The sequence below is a fragment of the Dipodomys merriami genome, unplaced genomic scaffold, assembly GCF_024711535.1.
Source record: "Dipodomys merriami isolate MVZ:Mamm:240054 unplaced genomic scaffold, mDipMer1.0.p SCAF_9, whole genome shotgun sequence".
In the NCBI taxonomy this organism is placed as follows: Eukaryota; Metazoa; Chordata; class Mammalia; order Rodentia; family Heteromyidae; genus Dipodomys; species Dipodomys merriami.
Window position 1 is genome coordinate 63,070,899 of NW_027206512.1, and position 19,666 is coordinate 63,090,564.

Genomic DNA, 19,666 nt, shown 5'->3' on the forward strand with positions numbered 1-19,666 from the left:
GGCCCCGTGGGATTAAGTAGGGGCATTGGTCTTGTGGAGGGCACAGGTACCTCCGTGCTAACCTCTGCCCCACCCCCCCGTGTGCTCCCAGGTACTCCTTCCAGGACGAGGAGGACATGTTCATGGTGGTGGACCTGCTGCTGGGCGGGGACCTGCGTTACCACCTGCAGCAGAACGTGCGCTTCACCGAGGGGGCTGTGAAGCTGTACATCTGTGAGCTGGCCCTGGCCCTGGAGTACCTCCAGCGGTACCACATCATCCACAGGTAACCGCTGCTGCCGGCCGTTGGGCGGGGGGGGGGGGGGGGGGGGGGGACAGAGTGGGGACAGCGCCATCTGCAGCCAGGAAGTGTTTGATTCCCAACCTTGTTTAGAAGTGCAGTGTCTGGAAGGGTAAGGGCAGCTTTTTCAGACGGCAGTGCAGACTGCAGTGCAATGCCCCTTGATTCCTGCGGGGGTTGTCCCTCTACCTTCTCTCCAGACCCTCGAGGGGCGTTCGGGGTTCTCCTGCTCTGGTGTGTGTGTGTATTTTCTCTCATCCAAATTCCAATCCACTGATAGGAGGAAATGTTGAGAGATGATAAATGTCTAAGGATGGGGAAAACAGAATTGAGACTACAGCGCAGCCTTAAATGGGAGAAAGTGTGGGGTGAGACGTGGCTTAGAATGCCAGAATCTGAATTTAGGCTGTCACTGGAAGGGAGTCTAGAGTAATAGACACTAAAGGCTCCCCCAGAGGCTCAAGGATTGGCACCAATGTCTACAGAAAGGAGGTGGAGATGAGAAGGGAAGTAAAATACAGTGGATTCGTGTGGAGTGGCCAGGAGTCTTCCCCACCCAGAATCTCAGAATGGCTGCCTTTTCTTGATCAGACAGGGCACAAAGGCTAGTCCCCCTAGGAGAAAAACATGGACTGTCTGCTTGAAGATCCTCCATCCGAGCCAGGTTGGCATACTGTAGTTCAAAGAGCAAGGTTATCTAAATATACCCCCAGGGAGTAGTGCTTTCCTCGCTCTTGCTGGGGCCAGAGAAAAATGACAGTGGGCCTTTGTCACCTGGGCAAGAAGCTCAAGTGAGTTCCGTGGGAATGTGACTGAGTGTGGAAGAGATTGTGACATCGCATGTTGTCCCTGACACCTGGGCGCCCAGCTCCTCACCACAGGCCCCGCTGCTTGTTATCAGCCTCCTGCTGGCTCAGCAACAAGCCAAGATGATCAGCAGGGGAGGTCTTATCACATCAACATCAAAATCCAATCAAATAAATAGAAACTTCCCGGAATAAACAACGGCTCTGAAAACATGAAAATTCCATCAAAAATGTGTTCTCAGTGGGATAAGAGTCTTTGCGGGTATTAAACAAGAAGTGGCTCTTCAAAAAAATTCAGAGAACAAACATCAGAGCTTTTATCAATTACAAGTGTGAAAGCGGAAATGAAAAACATGAAATCTATTGGAAGGTAAGGTCACTCGACTCTCCCACAAAGTACAGTCAAAGACACGAAGGAAATAAGAGAGAAAAGATCACAAAATTAGAGATCCATCCCAGAAATGTCAACATGTGAGAGAGACAGAAGACATAGAAGAATGAATAAAGAAAAACAAAACAGACCAGAAATATAGAAGTTTCTAGATTGGAAGAACCCATCAAGGTTCTCGAGCTGTGGCTATAAATAAACACACGTCAAAATCAACTTCAGGTCGGATAATCGCCCAGAGAAAAGCAGTCAACCATGAAAGCCGAAGGCTTCTTCAGTGTGACGAGCTCATCAGTGTGAAGAGAGCATACAGCACATTTCTACAAGTTCCAGGTCTCAGAAAATGTACCTTCCACCCCTCCTCTCACGTACTAGAAAATGGTTTGGGTTCTATCACGAAGAAGGGAGAAACAGGAGTCACAATGCTGGAGCTCCAGCCAAGAACCAAGGCGAAGAAGCCACTGGATTGATGCTGAAGGGTGGCCACTGTCCCCATAGGAGACTGAGACCAGTTCTGGTTGTAGCAGCTTGGAAAGACCCTAAAAGTTTCTTTGGGAGAATAAAACCCGGCAAGGTTGGATTACTGTAGCATGCAGCTAGCTCAGGAGGAAATTCGTTCAGTTGTAAAGAATCGAATGTTAAGTGAGTTTAAAACTCAACAATGAAAAAAAAAAAACCAAGACAACCAAGACAACTGTTGCTTCTAGGAAGTATTGAACAGTTCACTGTGCAGGTTGTCTTTCTATATGGGACAATCGTCACTACCTGGAAAGTGACATAACCAAAATTCCAGTGATGCTCCAGTGAGGAAATGGGAAGAATAATTGTGTCTCTTGGGATGGAGGGAGGAAAACAAAAGATTGTGGGGCATGAGGACATCCATCCTGGTGTTTGCTTTGGGGGCAATAAGGACAGCTCCTAACATGAACAAAGCATTCCAGGAAGGTGGTCTTGAGCAGCCTGGACGTCTGTTTGCTGGCAGCAGTGGGAACTGTTGCAATGTTTAGAAAGCCATCTGGCATTGAAAGTCATTTTATCATAAATATTCACACACTCTGAATCATTAACTTACTGGAATGTATCTAAAACTCTGGTCCAGGCTTTATAAAAAATATTTTAAGCATACGGATATTTATAATAGCATTGCTTAATTTTGAAATAACCTAAAGGGAAAGAAATTAGCTTAGTAAACCATCTACTGCCTTTTTAAGAAACTATAAAACTATAACACACCCAGAGGTAATGCTCATTATGAAATCCTGCAATTGTGGAATCCAGAGAGATAAGATATCTTATAAAACATCGTGGCTGTGTGTGTGTCTTGATTATTAAAAGAAAAAGGGCCAAGATGTGGTTTTGGAACACATGGATGTTAGAGGGAGATTCTATGGAGTCTCTTCTTTTCCTGCTTTAGATTTTTCCTTTTAATGAAGAAAAAGCACCATGAACTCTCTCACTAAAGGAGAAACAAACTCTTTAGTTTGTAATACCTTGTTGGAATTCTGTCCCACCCCTTAGCCAGCTGGGGACAGGAAGTTAATCTGTTCATGCTGTGTCTTATCTTTCAAAGGGACTTGGATGAGGATGGACTGAAATACTCTATATATAACATGCCTTACAATTTTGTCTAGTACCTCCTTAGTTCTCAGTGAGATCAGTAATACGGTAATAACAATAGACATAGGATAGAGCCTGTATGGCATGGAGTTTTTGCTGTTGACATTGTTTATTTTGTGCCAACACTGGGTCCGAGTGCTCTACTTTAGTTTAGCTTTCTCACTCAAGGCTAGTACTGTCCCACTTGAGCCACTCCTCCACCTCTGACTTTTTGATAATTAATTGGAGATAAGAGTCTTGCGGACTTTCCTATCCTGGCTGGCTTGGAACTGCCAGCCTCAGATCTCAGTAGCTAGGATTATAGGTGTGAGCTGCTGACCCCCAACCCTAGCCTGCTTTCATATTCTGGATCACTCCTCAACCTGTCTCTGTCTCCACTATCTCTAAAAACAAATGGCCCATTTCCATCAGGTTAAAGAAAGCACACGTTAGCCAGTCCTTCTTAATTACCCTGTATTTGAGGGTCATGTCAACCAGAAAGAGATAGCCACATGGAAAAAAAATCAAAGTCATGCTGGAGTGTCATTTAGGAGGGAAATTCCAATTCAATCTCAGAAGTAACTTTGATATTTCAAGGCACAGAGCCTCCATTTCCCTTCTGTTGTGGCTAGTACTGAGAATTTATGGCTTCTTGATGATAGAGGAGGGAGATAGAAGGGAATCCAATTTATTCTTTAAGGGGATTGTTCCGTCTCTTGGGTACAAATGGCATCTGCAATTGGGTAGAGAGTGTTTATGTGAGATAATAAATTTTGGAACTAGGGACCTTGGTCTTAACTTCACTTTACAAAAAATGGAATGAAATCTAGGAGCAGAATATGAAAGCAGAAAGCGAATCCTTGCAAGGATCCAATAAATGAGAGGGTGTTTTACAGAAACTGTGCAGACAAGACAAAGAACGCAGCATCAGGAAAGTGGGTCAGCACTTCTGGAAACGTCCACATGCAGTGAGCACACAAAGATCTCTAAAGCTTTTTGCAGCCCTCAGTCCCTTCCCCAGGCAGTCTTTTCCTTGCTCATCTAACTGTTCAGAGCACACTGTCGAGCAAGTTTTAGAACTGGGGTGTTATGGCCGGATACATTAAAGCAAAAAAAAAAAAAAAACCAACAAAGCAAAACCCAGTGGGCTGCTCTCTCTGGTTATTAAATGTAACATGTAGCACATGTGTGTTCCAGGATGCGCACATGCACACAGACATATGCATGCACCTTCAGGCATGCACGCTCACAGTTACATGCACACGGACACATGCATGCGCCTCCAGGCATGCACGCTCACAGTTACATTTCTGTGATTTGTTAGTGCCATCTCCCTTCCACTACCCATTCTGAAAGAAGGAGATGTAGGGCTGGGAAGGACACGAATCATATAGGAGAGAAGTTAGGACAAAATGCTCTGAAAGTTATAGGAACGGAGACATCCCAAGTGATTTATGCTTTTCCTGGCTGGTGGAAGCACTTGACTTTACGTTGAAACAGCATTTGTCAGGTGCAGTGGTGATAAACTTTTCCCCAAAGGAGGAATTGACGCAGAAGAAGGGGCGGGCAGCCTTTTGCGCCATTACACATTGCATGTGGTTGCTTCAAGTTACTTTGTGCAGGATCTTGAGTACAAAGTCATGTGGGATTTATCTTATAATGATGAACAGGGTTGTTGAAATAATTCCTTAAAGTCAAATGGGATTGAGATGAGGAGAGAAAAAGAAATATGACAAATGTTCCCCAGGTTTTAGGCTACTAAATACTACCATGGATCTTGGACCTTATAATCTTGGGATAACAGAGATGTCCATCTATCTACCCACCCACCCATCCATCCATCCATCCACCTATCTATGATCCATCCATCCACCCAGCTATCATCCATCCAATGACTCAGCCATCATCCAGCTATTTATTCAACCATTCATCCATCTATCATCCTATCCATACACCTACCTTTCATCCATCCATCCATCCACCCACCCACCATCTACCTGTTCATCCATCTGTCTATCATCTATCCCTTTACTCATCCATTCACCCACCCATTCATCCACCATCCATTATCCATCCACTTATTCATCTGTTCATTCATCCATCCACCATCTATCCACCCATCTGTCCATCCACTATCTATTCCTCTATCTACTCAACCATTTACCTATCTGTTTTTTATCTATTGATCCATCTACTCATCAGTGACCAACAAGGAAGCTACATCATACCAAACTAAGGATGCATCAGAAAGGGCTGATCAAATTTCTGCCTTCTTGGTGCCCAAGTTCTAGTGGAAGGAGACAGACAACAAACACAAAAAACGTGTGTCTACTGTGTTAGGTGATTATAAGTGCTGTATGTTTTGATGGCAACAAAAGGAGGATCATAGGTTGGGGTCTGGCTTTTCAGAACACAGAAAGACCACTCAGATTCAGAGTCTTGTGAGCAGGGGGCAGTGGAGGGGAGGAGTGAGATTTAGGGGTGCTATTGCAGGTGTAGAGGTTCCATGATGGGAATACTCCCGTCATTCCTCAGGATCTCTGACAAGGTGGGAACAGCTAGAGCATTATGGGCAGAAGAGCATGGTATCGGCCAGGCGGGGGAAGGCAAGACAGTGCAGCAAGGATTCATCCTCTCAGCTCTTACCTAGAGAGAGTGGGAAGCTGTTGCCAGGCTTCTAGTAAAGGACTGACACGATTTGATCTGGCTTTCAATAGAGTTGTGTGCTGCCGCATTTGGGGAGTCCTTCTGTCTGCTGTGGGGAAGGTAGGGTGTAGGCAGGAGAAAGGGAAAGGGAGCAGCCCCCTCCCTGCAGGGGGAAGATAGGGAAGAGCTTTGCCCGGAGATCTGAGCGGCATTCTGATGGAAACTAAGATAATGAGTTCCCAAACCAGCCTCAGTTCAGTTATGGGGGGGGGGGGGACTTGAGGGCCACGTCTGGTCCATTTGGAAAATTTTGCTGTGAGGTGCCACAGCAAACGTCATGTTCTTGGAAGCCAGCCTGCAAAGGCCTCCGTGTCCGGTGAGGGGAGATGAGATGTGGTTCATGACAAGGAGAGCCACAGGTGCTTTGAGAAAGAAAGCCTGGCATGGAGGCAGCCCGGGGCAGGGTGCCACGTCACTGTGGGCCAGCCCTGGGTGGGGCTGGGTGCGATCAGATAGCCCTTTGCGGAGTAGGCAGGATGGAGTGCTGTACATTGAGGCCCAGTTGTTGTCTGGCTGGGGGTGTTCCTAATGCAGGAAGCCCAGGGTCTGTTTTGGAGGTCTCAGTTCATAGCTGGGTAGAATCTGAGAGAGAAAGCAGCGCTTTCATGTTTCCATGTACTTGTAGTAAAATATTCATGGCGAAACTTAGCATCTCAACTATTTTTAGTGCGTGGTCATTCAGGAGTATGAAACACAGTCACACTGCTGTACACCTAGTACCCAGAATACTTTGCATCTTGCAAAGTTGACATTTAACAGTAAGTCCCCATTTCTATCTGGCAGCCACTGTTTGGCTCTCGGTTTGGGAATTTGACCGTATGAGGCACTTCTCGTAGTGGAATCTGATAGTATTTGTTTTTCATGACTGCTTATGTCACTTAACATAGAATCCTTGAGCTGCTTCTGGGTTGTATCAGAATGTTTCTTTGTAATATATCATTGACACATTCTTATATTAATGCATATTGAGGTTGCTTCTAACTTCTTTTGTGTGCCAGTACTGGGGATGCAACTCAGGGTCTGGACAGCTGTCCCTTAGCTTTTTTGCTCAACGCTGGTGCTCTACCACTTGAGCCACTGCTCCACTTCCAGCTTTTGGGTGGTTAATTGGAGATAAGAGTCTTGTGGGAGCCGGGTGCTGGTGGCTCACACCTGTAATCCTACTCAGGAGGCGGAGATCTGAGGATTGCGGTTCAAAATCAGCCCAGGCAGGAAAGTCGGTGAGATGCTTATCTCCAATAAACAACAAGAAAACCGGAAGTGGCGCTGTGGCTCAAGTGGTAGAGCGCTCGCCTTGAGCTGGAGAGCGCAGGGACTGCCCAGGCCCAGAGTTCAAGCCCCACGACCAACCAAAAAAAAAAAAAAGAATCTCGTGGGCTTTTTGGCTTAGGATGGCTTCAAACTGTGATCCTCAGATCTCAGGCTCCTGAGTAGCTAGAATTACAGGCGTGAACCATTGGTGCAATTTTGGCTATTGCAAATAATGCTACAGAGCTCTGGGGTACTGTGGAGTATACATACACCACGGTGGGATTGCTGAAACATACAGTGAGCCTATTTTTAATTTTCAGAAAAACCAATCAAACTAATGAAGATCTGCAGGTTTTATTTTGTAGGCTGCAGAAGATGCACAGCTCCAAGATGAGACCGCTGGCATCCATTCATAGCAGGTGTACTACCGGAAGAGCAGAGGTCAGGGCCCCAGTTAGGAGATGGCCACAAATGTTAATGCCTTGTGATGACTGTGTACGACAAAAAAAAATGGATGCTGTATTGATGTTGAGAGGATGCTAACCATTAGAATTAGCCTTTAGGACTCACACTAATTAAGACTGTTTCCCTTTTGTTGTGAAAAGCACTAACAAATGTTTGGATATAGCAGCCGAATTTCTCTCTGATGCAGTAAACAAGTTTTCTTTCATGTATGAAAGACTTCAACGCTTTTAAGATGCATAGATGGTTGGGGTTTTTCAGCAATAAAAATGGTATATCGTGTGGGGGAGGGGGAGCTCTCAGTGGTGCTCAAAGCAGAAATGCTGTTTCTTGACGTGAGGTTGAATTGCAGATAGGAAGACCCAAATAAATCGTAGACAAGCTAAGCTCCAGGCACTGGATGCATACATTTCAGCCTTATCTACTTATGATTGGCTTGCAAATTGGAAGGTTCTATCTTGGGAATTGTCCTCTGACTCTTCCTCCCGCTCATTCTCATATCCATTGAGGTTCAAAACCTTCATGATTCATCTCTCTGCCCACATCCATCACTCTCTCTCCTCTCCCTCTCTCCTCTCTCTTTCGGTATAATTCATTAGCCTCTGAATTATTCAGAATGCAGGCAGAAAGCAGAAACTATGCAGAGCCCTTCAAACAGAATTAGCACCAGGAATTAGTGGTGTGGATGTATTTCTTCTGGGAGGAGGAACAAACAGGATAATGAGCCAACCCAGAGGTTCCCACAGCTGGAAACCACCTTGCTTTCCAGAGGATGGATGTCCATATCAGAGAGAGGAGGCAGGTACTGCCACAGCGCCCTGGAGTGGCAGGGAGTGTGGGGCTCAATCTAGGAGAAACGGCAGTGGAGGAGAGGCGGTCTGCCAGAGTGCCTTCTGGACACCAGGCGGGGAGATGCCTCCTCTTCTCTCCAGCTGCCTTCTGTGTCCTTCAGTCTCTCTCTCCCATAGGGCAAACTCTCCTGCAAACCCATTTTGTGATCTTTAACCCAGAAAAGCAGAAACAGTAGATCTGCCCAGAAGCAGACACATCCCCAGTGGAACCTTCTTGTCTCCCCACTTGTACCCTGGGTACCGGTCAGTCCAGCCCCCACCGGCTGGGGTGATTTACCTAAGGCGTTGTTGTGATGTCACTCCTGACCACAGCCTCGTCCATTCCATAACTCCAGTGATGAGCATGGGAGAACTCACTGCTGGGTCTTCTGGCCGCTATCAGAGCGCCTCTTCACAGCACTGCGCTGCAGTGGCCTCACCTTCGTTGTCTTCAGTCCATTTCTCCTGCCGGATTTATGTCTCTAAAATCTTGGAGCCTCATTCATCATCCCAGATTCTGACAGTGCCTGTAATAGAACCATACACCTTCAGTATCAACACATCTTTCACACTCATGCTTTGTATGGATTGGATGTTGACTTGAAAGAGTCGTACATCGTTTGCATGTAATTCATACAATTTTTCTTCAGCTTGGCCTCTAGGTTCTGATTCTATTTATTGTACAGGTGGAGAAAACAGAGTGTCAGAGACTATGAATTGCAAAGCCATGGGATTCACCAGCCTTATTAGCCCCTGATCATGCCTGAGATGTGTAGCTTGGATTCCAAGGCCTTGGGGAGGGGGGTGGTATTTCCTGGGTGTTCAGAAAAGATTTTGCATTTAAAAGGCAGAATCGCTCCACTAGATCCAAGGCCTTGGCTCACTTGCGAAGCCTGACTTTCCTCCTTGGAAATTGTGTTGCCAAAGGCTGAGGCTTTTAGTCCATGACAAAGTGACTTGGAATCCAGGATTATGAACCATGAAATAAGCCAGATAAGAGCAGCTATCCCCGCCTCTGTTGTGACAATCAATCCTTTCTTTGCCTTTGTTAATTGACATGCTTGCTAATTGTGCCACATGTCGTGTTACCTGTGGGGGTTTTGCCAAGTGAAAGATGTTCCTTTGAAGTGTTTACCATTTTATTTAACAGGGAAGAATTCCATTTTAAATGCTAATTAAATAATCTTAGTTACTAAGGCGGAAAGCCTCCTTCTAGTACAGTAAATTAAATTAGTAGTTTGAGACTCCTCATCCCTCTCTTCTCCACATCCACGGAGTAAGTTGAGCTCTCACAATATTTACATGTCTTGGAGAATGAGAGACAGGCTGACTCAGCCACGCGGAGACAGCTTCTGGAAGTGGAATGGAGCCAATCACTTTGCTCCCTTCCGATGCCATTCACTGGGTTCAAAGGTGATCCTGGTTTGAATTATTAAGATTTTTTTTTGTCTCTTGTGTGCATTTCGGCTACTGGGGCACAACAACCCATCGTAATTGTTTGGAAGAAGTCAATGCGATAGAAACCGAACTCACACAAGTTTAAGAAAATACTATTTAAAACAAATTCAGCATATTGATAATTTTGAGCCGAGAGACAGTGGGGGGAGGGAGGGAGGGACGGAGAGATTCTTAGATCTCTGTTAGCTACCTCTGGCAAACAGACTTTGCAATAGACAGCCACATGGCTACTGGCATTGTCACTGCCATCTGCCTAGCTGGCCACCATGGCATATGGAATTCTTCTTCCTCATCAAGTTCATGTAACAGTATCAGAGATGCTTCTGATCGGCATGATGAGATCATCATGAGATGAGTCTGATTGTAATTTAGAAAGCTTCAACCTCATTCCCATGCTCTGGTGGGATGAGCCCTGGGAGAACCCCTCCAGGACCCTATCCATGAAGGGGGGATCCCCTAAATACACCCCAGAAGAACAAGGCAGGAAGCCACTCTGAGCAGGAAAGCATGGTCCTCCAGGCCTCCATGTGTTCCCAGAGACCTCTCAGACAGACATGTCCCATTCCTGTCCCCTGTTTCTAAAATCCAAAAGATGGATTTTCTCTCAGAGGCCTTCTTTTCTAACCAATGAGAGTACCTCCTTCTGTATTTGTCTTCAGTCTTTGCACACTTTTATGATGGAAATGGCTTGTTTACACATCTGTCTTCTCCACCAGACCCTGGATCACTGATTTGTTTGCACTGTTGTGTGCACGGGACTGGTCAGCCTGTAACACAGTGACCACAGAATCCACGCAGCAGATACTGGGTTTTCCTAGAAGTTAGAGAATTGAATAATAACATCTAAGACTCCTCTGAAACCCTAAACACAACCCATTTCCATTCTTATTTTTACATTCTTTTTTTTTTTTTTTTTGTCGGTCATGGGGCTTGAACTCCAGGCCTGGGTGCTGTCCGTCCCTCAGCTCTTCAGCTCAAGGCGAGCGCTCTACCACTTGAGCTACAGCGCCACTTCCGGTTTTCTGGTGGTTTATTGGAGATAGGAGTCTCATGGTCTCTCCTGCCCGGGCTGGCTTTGAACCGCGATCCTCAGATCTCAGCCTCCTGAGTAGCTAGGATTACAGGCGTGAGCCACCAGCGCCCGGCTTATTTTTACATTCTTTAAAGCCCTCCAACTATCATCTTAATCACCTGTGTTCTTACACAGCTAGACATTGGGCTACACTGTATCTCTCTGCAGGGAAATTAGATGCTGGGCTGAAAAGACACATTTGACACCATTCAGCCCCATGGCAGTGGGTGGTAGCGGTGTGGGATCTTTAACACTTCAAAACACCTTTCCCCTGGAGTGTTGGAAGTCAACTTAGCTTCCACATTACCATCACTCCCTTCAAAAGGCACTGGTGAGGGAGTGCCGGAGGAAGAAGAGGCTAGCAGGAGTTTGAGCACACGCACGTGTTCACCTGTCACACAGGGGAGCTGCTGGGAATCTCACTGCCAAGGGCACAGGGTTCTCAAGGGAAGTGTGATTGAGAAACTGAGTCAGCGCCCCCCCCATCAGTGCTCACGGATGCGTGTGAAGGGTTGTGCAGACTCAGAACCCTGGGCTCCCGCATGCGTGTGCAGCCTCGGTCCTCTTCCCAAGCACATGGGAGGCTCACTCACAAACAGAGAGTATGACGGCGTGGGCAAAGCTCTCACCGCAGCCATGTTCCCACATTCTCATGTGAAGGAGGATTTGAAGCCGTCCAGTTGGGCAGTGGCAACAACCTCAGCCTCCCCGTAACCCATCTCGCTGCAGGCTGGGGGATCCCAGAACGAGATACCAGAGAGAGAACAGTGTGGGGACCCGGTACAGTCTGCAGGGCTGGCAGCCTCTGCTGCCCCAGTTCTGGAACTCTCTGGTTTGTTAATGCCAATCGTGTGGAGTTAGAGCCTCAGCTGAGTGGTCCAAGTGGGTACAAGTCAGCCTTCGGGAAAGCGTAGTGTTTGCAGCTCACTTCTGCTGTTGGGCCAATTAAGGCAGTCTTTCCTTTTCTCTTTCCATCTACACCCTCTGACTGTCCCTCCCAGTACCCTCTTCTTGTCTCCACCACGTCCAGGAAGATGAGGAGTTTCCCCGCTGCAGCTGCTCTTGCTAGAGTCTCTCATGTTATAGCTGTAGCTGGGCAGGTGGTTATCTGGTGTAAATGCCACACTGCCTACCTCTCGTGCATTAGCTGGGATCATGTGACTCGATGGCAGCCAATGAGGTCACAAGGCAACTTTCAGGAACTTCTATAAGATCCACTGGCCCTCTTTGCCTCTTCTTCCACGGTCTATCCTACTTCGATGCAGATGAGGTATCTGGGGATCCAGCCTGGGAAGCGAGCAACCTGAGGATGGTCCCCAAAGACACCCCAGGGCCCAGCTGCCATGCCAATCCCAGAAGGTCTACCTCTAGACTTCCGCCTTTAGATACCCATTGGATTAGATACCCATGGATCTTTTGGCTTCTGAGGGTGGGTGGTGCTTCTCCCCATCCTCACACGCTGTCAAATCACACTAGACGCTGTCCGTCACCATTCCTTGTGGGGCATGAGAGGCAGCTGGCGGGTAGACCAGTTGTGTAAGGATGACTGAGCCTACTCATGGAGCCAAGACCGGTGCTCAGCCCGAAGGGAGGTCTTGATTGTGAACCTGTGAGAAGCATTTTCCCAGGCACAAAGAAAGGCACTTCCTCTGTTGAAATAAGCACATGGACAGGGCCGTCTGAAGTGGTTCTCCTGGCTGGAAGTTCCTTGCAGCTGTCTTCTTGTTTACTGCAAAATTCTCGGTGCTGACTCAGTCCTCTCAGTACTGGCAGTATATCATATTTATGAATGCATGAGCAAGTGAATGAATGGATTCTTTGGGTTCCCTATTGAGCGAGTTCATCCTGAAGAGAGACTAATGATATGAATGGTAGAGATGGTGGAGGAGAGGATGAGTCAGAGGCTTGTTTATACTTCTGTGGGCAAGGAACACTCTTTTCTGCTAGCAAAGGGAACTCCAAAATGCAGATCTATAGTCTAAAAGCCAAAAGTCTTCTGAGCTTGAATCCTTACCTGGAGAGATGGGGACAAAGCAAAGTCACTGGTTTCCATCCTGAGTTGGGGTCCTGGGGTCTGAACTTACTGGCCATGAGACCATATGCCAGGTGTTCTCTTCTTGTTAAAAAAAATAAGTACACTAACCAGGTGCTAGTGGTGGCTCATGCATGTAATCCTAGCTACTCTGGATTCTGAGATCTGAGGATTGTGGTTAAAAGCCAACTGGGGTAGGAAAGTCTGTGAGATACATATATTCCATTAACCACCAAAATGCTAGAAGTAGAGCTGTAGCTCAAGTGGTAGAATGTTAGCCTTGAACACAAAAGCTCAGAGACAGTGCAGAGGCCTTGAATTCAGCTCCAGAACTGGCAAAATAAATAAACTAACTGATGCTTGCTAAGATGGCGTGGAGATTTACTCAGGTATATAAAAATGGATATCAAGACTCACAATGCTGGAGAGAGGCTGGATTCAACTTCCCATAGCAGGACATCTGGAATTTATAGCCAAATAACAGACAAGAGGTCACTAGACAGGAAAAGCTACTAAGAGGACCTGTCCAGGGGAGGGTTGGCTCTTCCTGGACTACGGTGGCAGACTTGCTGAAGACAGATCAAGGATGTGCCTTCATCGAAGGTGATGATGAGGAATTTGATCAGGTATTGGTGGTGACTTCACAGGATTCTTGCAAAAACAGAATTTGGCAGCCTGAAGACAGAGTCTAACCTAGGGCAGGCTGAGTAGAGTGGGCACATAACCTGGCTACAATTTGGTTAAGGATGGTTTGTGTCTGTCTTGAGTATCTCCTGGCCTCCATCTCTCACAGATCCATGTGAAAATAGCACAAAGCCAGACCCCCTGTCAGGGAGAGGAAGCTGCATGGTGCTTTCCTAAGAGGCCACACAGGAGACAGTCCAGCAGGACTTTGTCACACCACTCACCCTTCTCCTTGTTGCATGAAAACTGTAGCCATCATTCATTGAGGGGGCACAGCAACTGCGTTCCAATAAAACTTTACTTACAACAACAAAGACTCAAGCCCAGAATGCAGTTTGCTGAGCCCTGTCTAGACAGGGGCAAAATGCCAGTAGGGTTTTCACAGTACCTGCACAGCCTCCCCACACAGCATCACTGGCTACTGATGGGTCAGCCAGTGATGATTTCTGTGTGGTTCAAGAGGCTTCTCAGTCTTTTGGGGAATAAAGCAAGCCCAAACGTTGTTAAGTGCATGATCTGATGTGATCCCCACAATATCCTGCTCTATGTCACTTGAGCAGGGAGGGGCTGCCTTCCCGCTAGTGGCCATATCTTGCGTGGATATCAGCCCTTCCTAGGAGCTGCACATTTCTGAAGGCCTTGAGGTTGCCAACCACCTCTTCGCCATCCTGGAAACAGGCCAGGGTAGAGACATTAGCCCCATTCACCTCTGCAGACAGACAAGCAGCCACAGCCACAGGATGGTGAAAATCTGCCTTCAGTGAAGCCACCCCCCCTTGAGAGATGCGTGTTTGTACCAGGTGTGTATCGGGAGGCCGCAGAACCAGACGGGCTTGCATCGCAGGCCAAGCCGGTCAGCAGATAGCGGGAAATGTGAAGTGGAGAGCGAGGCACAGACTCCGCTGGGTTCTGACCTGTGAGTGGCTCAGAATCAGCAGTTTGAAGTGTGCTACAGCCCTGGTATTTCCAGGCCTGCTCCCCCCACCCAGTGGAATTATGGGAGCTCATGGTTACCTTTTATGAGACTGGCCATTCTTTCTTGAAGTTTTGAGATGCCCAGTACCTCATCCCCTTAGTTCTCATTTGCATTCGAGATACCGCCATTACTATTTCATATTGTGATTCTACTAAAGAGACCATCATGAATATTTCATCTGTAGGAGACCAAAAAATCTCAGAACGTTCAAGGAGATGATGGGGCTGTGAGCATCTTTTCTGGCTCACTGGACTGTTTAATAAGATTTCAGCTTCACCTCTAACAGGACAATAGTAAGGGTATCCACATGCTCTGAGCCCGGGGCTCAGAGGGGATTTGATGAGACTCCAGTTCCCAGCTCTTCCTCTTTGCCACGCATCCGCTTTTCTGCCCCTGCTTCAGATTGATTTCTGTAATGGGTTTCATGCCATGGAGTCTGAGCGCTGAGTTTTCTACCGTAGCCTGGTAAAGTTCAGGATGAGGTTCCACATGGCAGAGCCCCTTGAAAACATAAAGCCCATGGCACCTGCGGGAGAGCAGAGCATCCCTCATCTGAGGCCCGGCGAGATTAGCAGAATACTGACTATAAGCCATGCATTCTCCCACACAGCCCGAAGACTTCAATAACGTTCTAGAACAGCTCAGTCCCTCTCTGTTCACTCAATGCTTTCTGGGGGCCAAGACAGATTAGAGTGAAAAAGACCTTTTAAATACATTTGTCCAAAAAAGAAGATGACCATACATGTCTTAGTACGTTGAGGCTGCTACAACCAAAAGCCTTAGACTGGACTCTGTATAAACAACATGAAATGTACTGCTGGAGGCTGGAAGGTCAGCATCAAAGCTAACCAAATCAGCGTCTGACGAGGTTCTGTTCCTTCAGAGATGGCATTCCCTCTGTGTCCCTGGCTGGAGAAAAGACAAGGCAACTTCCTCCAACCTCTTTGATGAAGGCTGTGCTGCCTGACCTCTTAAGCTCCTACACCTACATATTCCTCTTCTGATTGCACTGTAAGTGGGGTCTTAACAAATGATTTGGGGAGCATCCAAGGTCAGAGCACAGCAGGGACTGGGAAAATACAGCAAAATCAAAAGGATGTTAGAAATTGCTAGCCACCTTCCACTATCTATCAGAACCGGATTCCTTTCTTTGTTAAAAAAAAAAAAAAAGGAAAAAGAAAAGGAAAGATAAGCTAGTGTTTGATGTTAAGGAGATTCAGGATCCAACAGAGCCTCCTCTTTAATCTAATTTTAGAAGTTGAATGATAATTTCTAGTGGAAAACGGTTGCAGCCATGGCCCAGTGACATTGAGTGAGGTCGGGGTGGGCTTCCTAGAGTCTCTGCCCATCCCCAATCTTCACATTTCCCTTTGGGAGACTGGAGGGAGGGGCTCCACCTGCTCCTGCCTGCTGCCCAGCCCTATCACCCACTCTCACTGGAAGTCAGTCTGCCTTCTAAAGCATTGGTGATGTCACAAGGACTGTCCACGTGTACACAGTCTCCCGACTCCCTGACTCTCTACTACAAAAACACAAACTCCCCCTCTCTTCTCTTCCTTTCCATCTCTCTCTGACTCTGTCTCTGTCTCTCACTGTCTCTCTCTCTGTCTCTATCTCTCTCCTCTTTCTCCTCTCTCTACAACTCGTGTTAAGGAATGTTGGCCTATATTGATTCCTCTCCTACTTTCTCATTTTTTCCCTTATTCTGTCTGGGGCTGGACCTTCTGTTCTATTTTAGGGAATCTCCCATGCCCTTGCCTTCCAAGTGGCCTTCCTTCCAGTTCATATATGCTTGACTTCTGAGAGCTCTTTCTTGTCCTTCGGATGTTCATTTTTCATAACATCTCGTTATGTTTTATTGAAACAAAATCTTATCTGACCTCTCTAAGGATTTTATTTAGAGTTATTTTGAAGTTATCCCTGAGGTCCTTTTGTCCTGTGTTTTGGCTTCTTTCTCTTTAGAAGGGTTTCTTCACATATCTGCTGAGAGTGATAACCAGTGATATTTAAGAAGGAGACTATAGTATTGGTTGTTCAGTTCAGATGGAAATTGCAAGAGAAGAGAAAAGACTGGTCAGTTGAGATGGAGAATGAGGCAGGACAGAACTAATTGGTCAATTAGGATGGAGAATGAGACAGGACAGAGCTGATTGGACAGTTGGGATGAGAATGAGACAGTATAGAGCTGATTGGTCAATTGGGATGGAGGATGAGACAGGACAGAGCTGATTGGACAGTTGGGATGGAGAATGAGACAGTACAGAGCTGATTGGACAGTTGGGATGGAGGATGAGACAGGACAGAGCTGATTGGACAGTTGGGATGGAGGATGAGACAGGACGGAGCTGATTGGACAGTTGGGATGAGAATGAGACAGGACAGAGCTGATTGGACAGTTGGGATGGTGAATGAGACAGTACAGGGCTCCCCAAATAATTTGTCAACATGGAAGTGCCCCAGATGGAACATCAGAGACTTGTCAAGGTAGCTAAGTCCTCCATGAAATGAACAAAACTAGTTGGCCATGTGAGTGTCTACAAGTCTACTGTGGGTCTCAAGAACGGTCCTGGTATGGCTGCTGGGCAGGAGAAAGGGGCCAAGGTTAGGGACACCATTTAAGGTTTAGACCCTGGCTTATTCCCTTCTACCTTTTCATCCCTCTGCCCCACTCCACCTTCTTTGATGCCTGGCCAACAGCCCAGGGCTGTGGTGTCCACCAACAACTTTCACTTGTGATGCAGCATCCACTGTTCATCCCTGGAAGCCCCTCCTTTGTGGCTGGAGATCATCCAGGACTCTGGGGAGAGGGGTGGAAGGGATTTATTGGGGTCCCAGCATCAGGGAAGACATCAGAGTTTCCTCCTCTCCACACCATCAGCTCCATCCACACAGATTAAACATAGGTGGAAGTGTTCACACTCTGGTGTCAAATGTCCACATCTGATTGCCCCTGGATTTTAGATGCCTTTATCCTACTGTCTGGCTAGGGGACTCCTTCCATCACAGAACAGATCTTCACACCAAGCCACATTCTTCTTCACCACTGAGTCAAGTCGCAAGTACCCGTGTGTACCTAGAGCTTGCGTTCTAGTTCTGTGGATGCCAGGCAGGAAATTTTGGATGTGAGTCAGATCTCATTCCTCTTCCCGTGGAAAAACCACAGGAACTCAACATTGCCACTGGGCAACCAGACACCGGCTCACCCTGGATGCTGGAACAAGTCCTCTCTTCCTCCCAAGCCCCTCCTCAGCTCCTTCTCCTAAGCTTCCCACCCATACATTCTTGAACTCAGAGCCTTGATCCGAGCTCACCCTTACATTTCATGGCCAAAACTTGTTTCCTCTGGACACAGCTCCTTTACTGAGAAACCCCGATTGGCCTTTCCCAACTGCTCTCTGGTCATTCTGTTTGATCTTCCCTCACATCTGGCAAGCCTGTTGTTGAGGCATTTATTCACTGTGTTGCGTATTCTTTCCCACCTTCCAGACCTTCAGCTTCTGCATCCTCCACTGGATCCAGCGTTTCACCTGAGGAGTTAAAAGAAAACTTAAATGTTTTCCATCAGCTGCCATATGGTCATAAGCACAAGGCACTGGTGATTGGCCATCACGTTAGTCTTCACTTCTGGAAGACCAGAGTTGTGACTTCCATTTTGTAGATGAGGACAGTAAAGTTCAGAGAGGCTACCCATAAAAATAAAAAGTATGATCAATGCAAAGGAGGGATGGAGGCTCAATTGAAGCCAGGAGATTTGATTTCAGCCCTGCCTTGGCTCTGCCCAGCTCAGCAGTCCCTTCTGCCAAAGTCTTCAAGCTTCTAGACCAGCCAAGTGCTCATTCTCTCCCCCTTTCTTCCTCTTTCTTCTCTTTCTCTCTTCTTTTTTCTCTTTCCTCTCCTCTCTCTTTCTCATTATTCTCTTCTTCTCCTTCCTCCTCTTCCTCTTCTTCCCCCTCCTCTCTCCATATCTGCCCACTTTTCAGTGATTTATCAGTGATCAAAGAAGGGTCCTTTCAACGTGCCGATCAGACTCTGAGCCATGGAAGAAAAGCCAACACTCAGAAAGATTTATCTCACTTCTCCTCCAAAAACAGCCTATGTAGATCTCTGGGGACTGTCATCCTGTGCTCATTTGTCAACTTTGGGTTGATGAAAGTAAGACTAGAGGGAACAGAGACCCTCACAGAGTAGAAAATCCCTTTTCAAGTATGGCTGATCTGTCTTGCGGTCCTCCCCTTCATCCCCATCCCGGACCCTCTCCATCATCAAGTCTGTCCTCCCCGCCCATCACCGAAGTTGCCCACTTTATCCACCCCCCAGCTCACTGACAGTCCTCCTGGAGGGTCTCAGCCCTGCCTTCTCTCTGCACAGGCTGCCCCGCAGGGTATTTTTCAATGCTAAACAGATGAGATAGGTCAGTGTTAGGAATTCTCCAGAAGCCCCTCTTCAGGTCTCAGTAAAGAGCCTGGGATCTTGGCCAGATCACCACCTACAGCTTCCTCCCTCTCAGGCCTCCAGCCCACTGTCTCACCACCTGCCCTCATAGATAATGGACTGGACAGTTTGCTCTGCCTCTGCTTCCAGTAAGTTCTCTACTCTGAGATGTCTTCTCTCATTCCTCCTACCCTGAGCCCCTTTTGCTTCCTGCTGGAATGAAATACATCTACACATACCTTCAGACTAAAAAATATCCAATGCTAATGTCCTTGCCCCAAAGGCATATTTTAAAGCTCAGGATAGCAAAGAATTCTCAAGTGAAAAATGGCAATAAAAGGGGTTTTAAAAAAAAGTTAAGAATTAATAGGCTTTGGCTCCTGAGACTGTGCCCAAAGCTGGCAGATGACTTATAGAAATGGTTTCCAGCCTTCAAAATTCCATCACAAAATTTGTCCCACTCATCCCCGGGCAAAGGCCTTCTTAGTTTTCCATTTCAATATATTATGCTCTCATTTAATGCAGTCAGTTTGAAGAATAACTTCACAACGGTATCTTAAATGGCAAAGCAGTATCATTTTTCTTTGACTAAAAGGTAGCGGTAAGAACGAAGTAACCACCAAATCGTGGTGTCCAGCTCTGGTCAGGCTGGGTGTCTGTGGAGGATCTGAGCCAAGCGCGTGAATCACCCTTT

The 19,666-nt window shown here is 46.9% G+C and overlaps 1 protein-coding gene across 6 annotated transcripts in view; it reads left to right on the forward strand.

The window, feature by feature from the left end:
- Positions 1 to 19,666, forward strand: part of Stk32b (serine/threonine kinase 32B) — a 178,938-nt gene that overhangs the window by 117,508 nt on the left and 41,764 nt on the right. For all 6 annotated transcript variants that reach the window (XM_070012411.1, XM_070012414.1, XM_070012413.1 and 3 more), the window contains one exon: positions 92 to 265. In XM_070012411.1, coding sequence (XP_069868512.1) covers positions 92 to 265 — 174 coding nt within the window. The remainder of the gene's footprint in view (positions 1 to 91; positions 266 to 19,666) is intronic.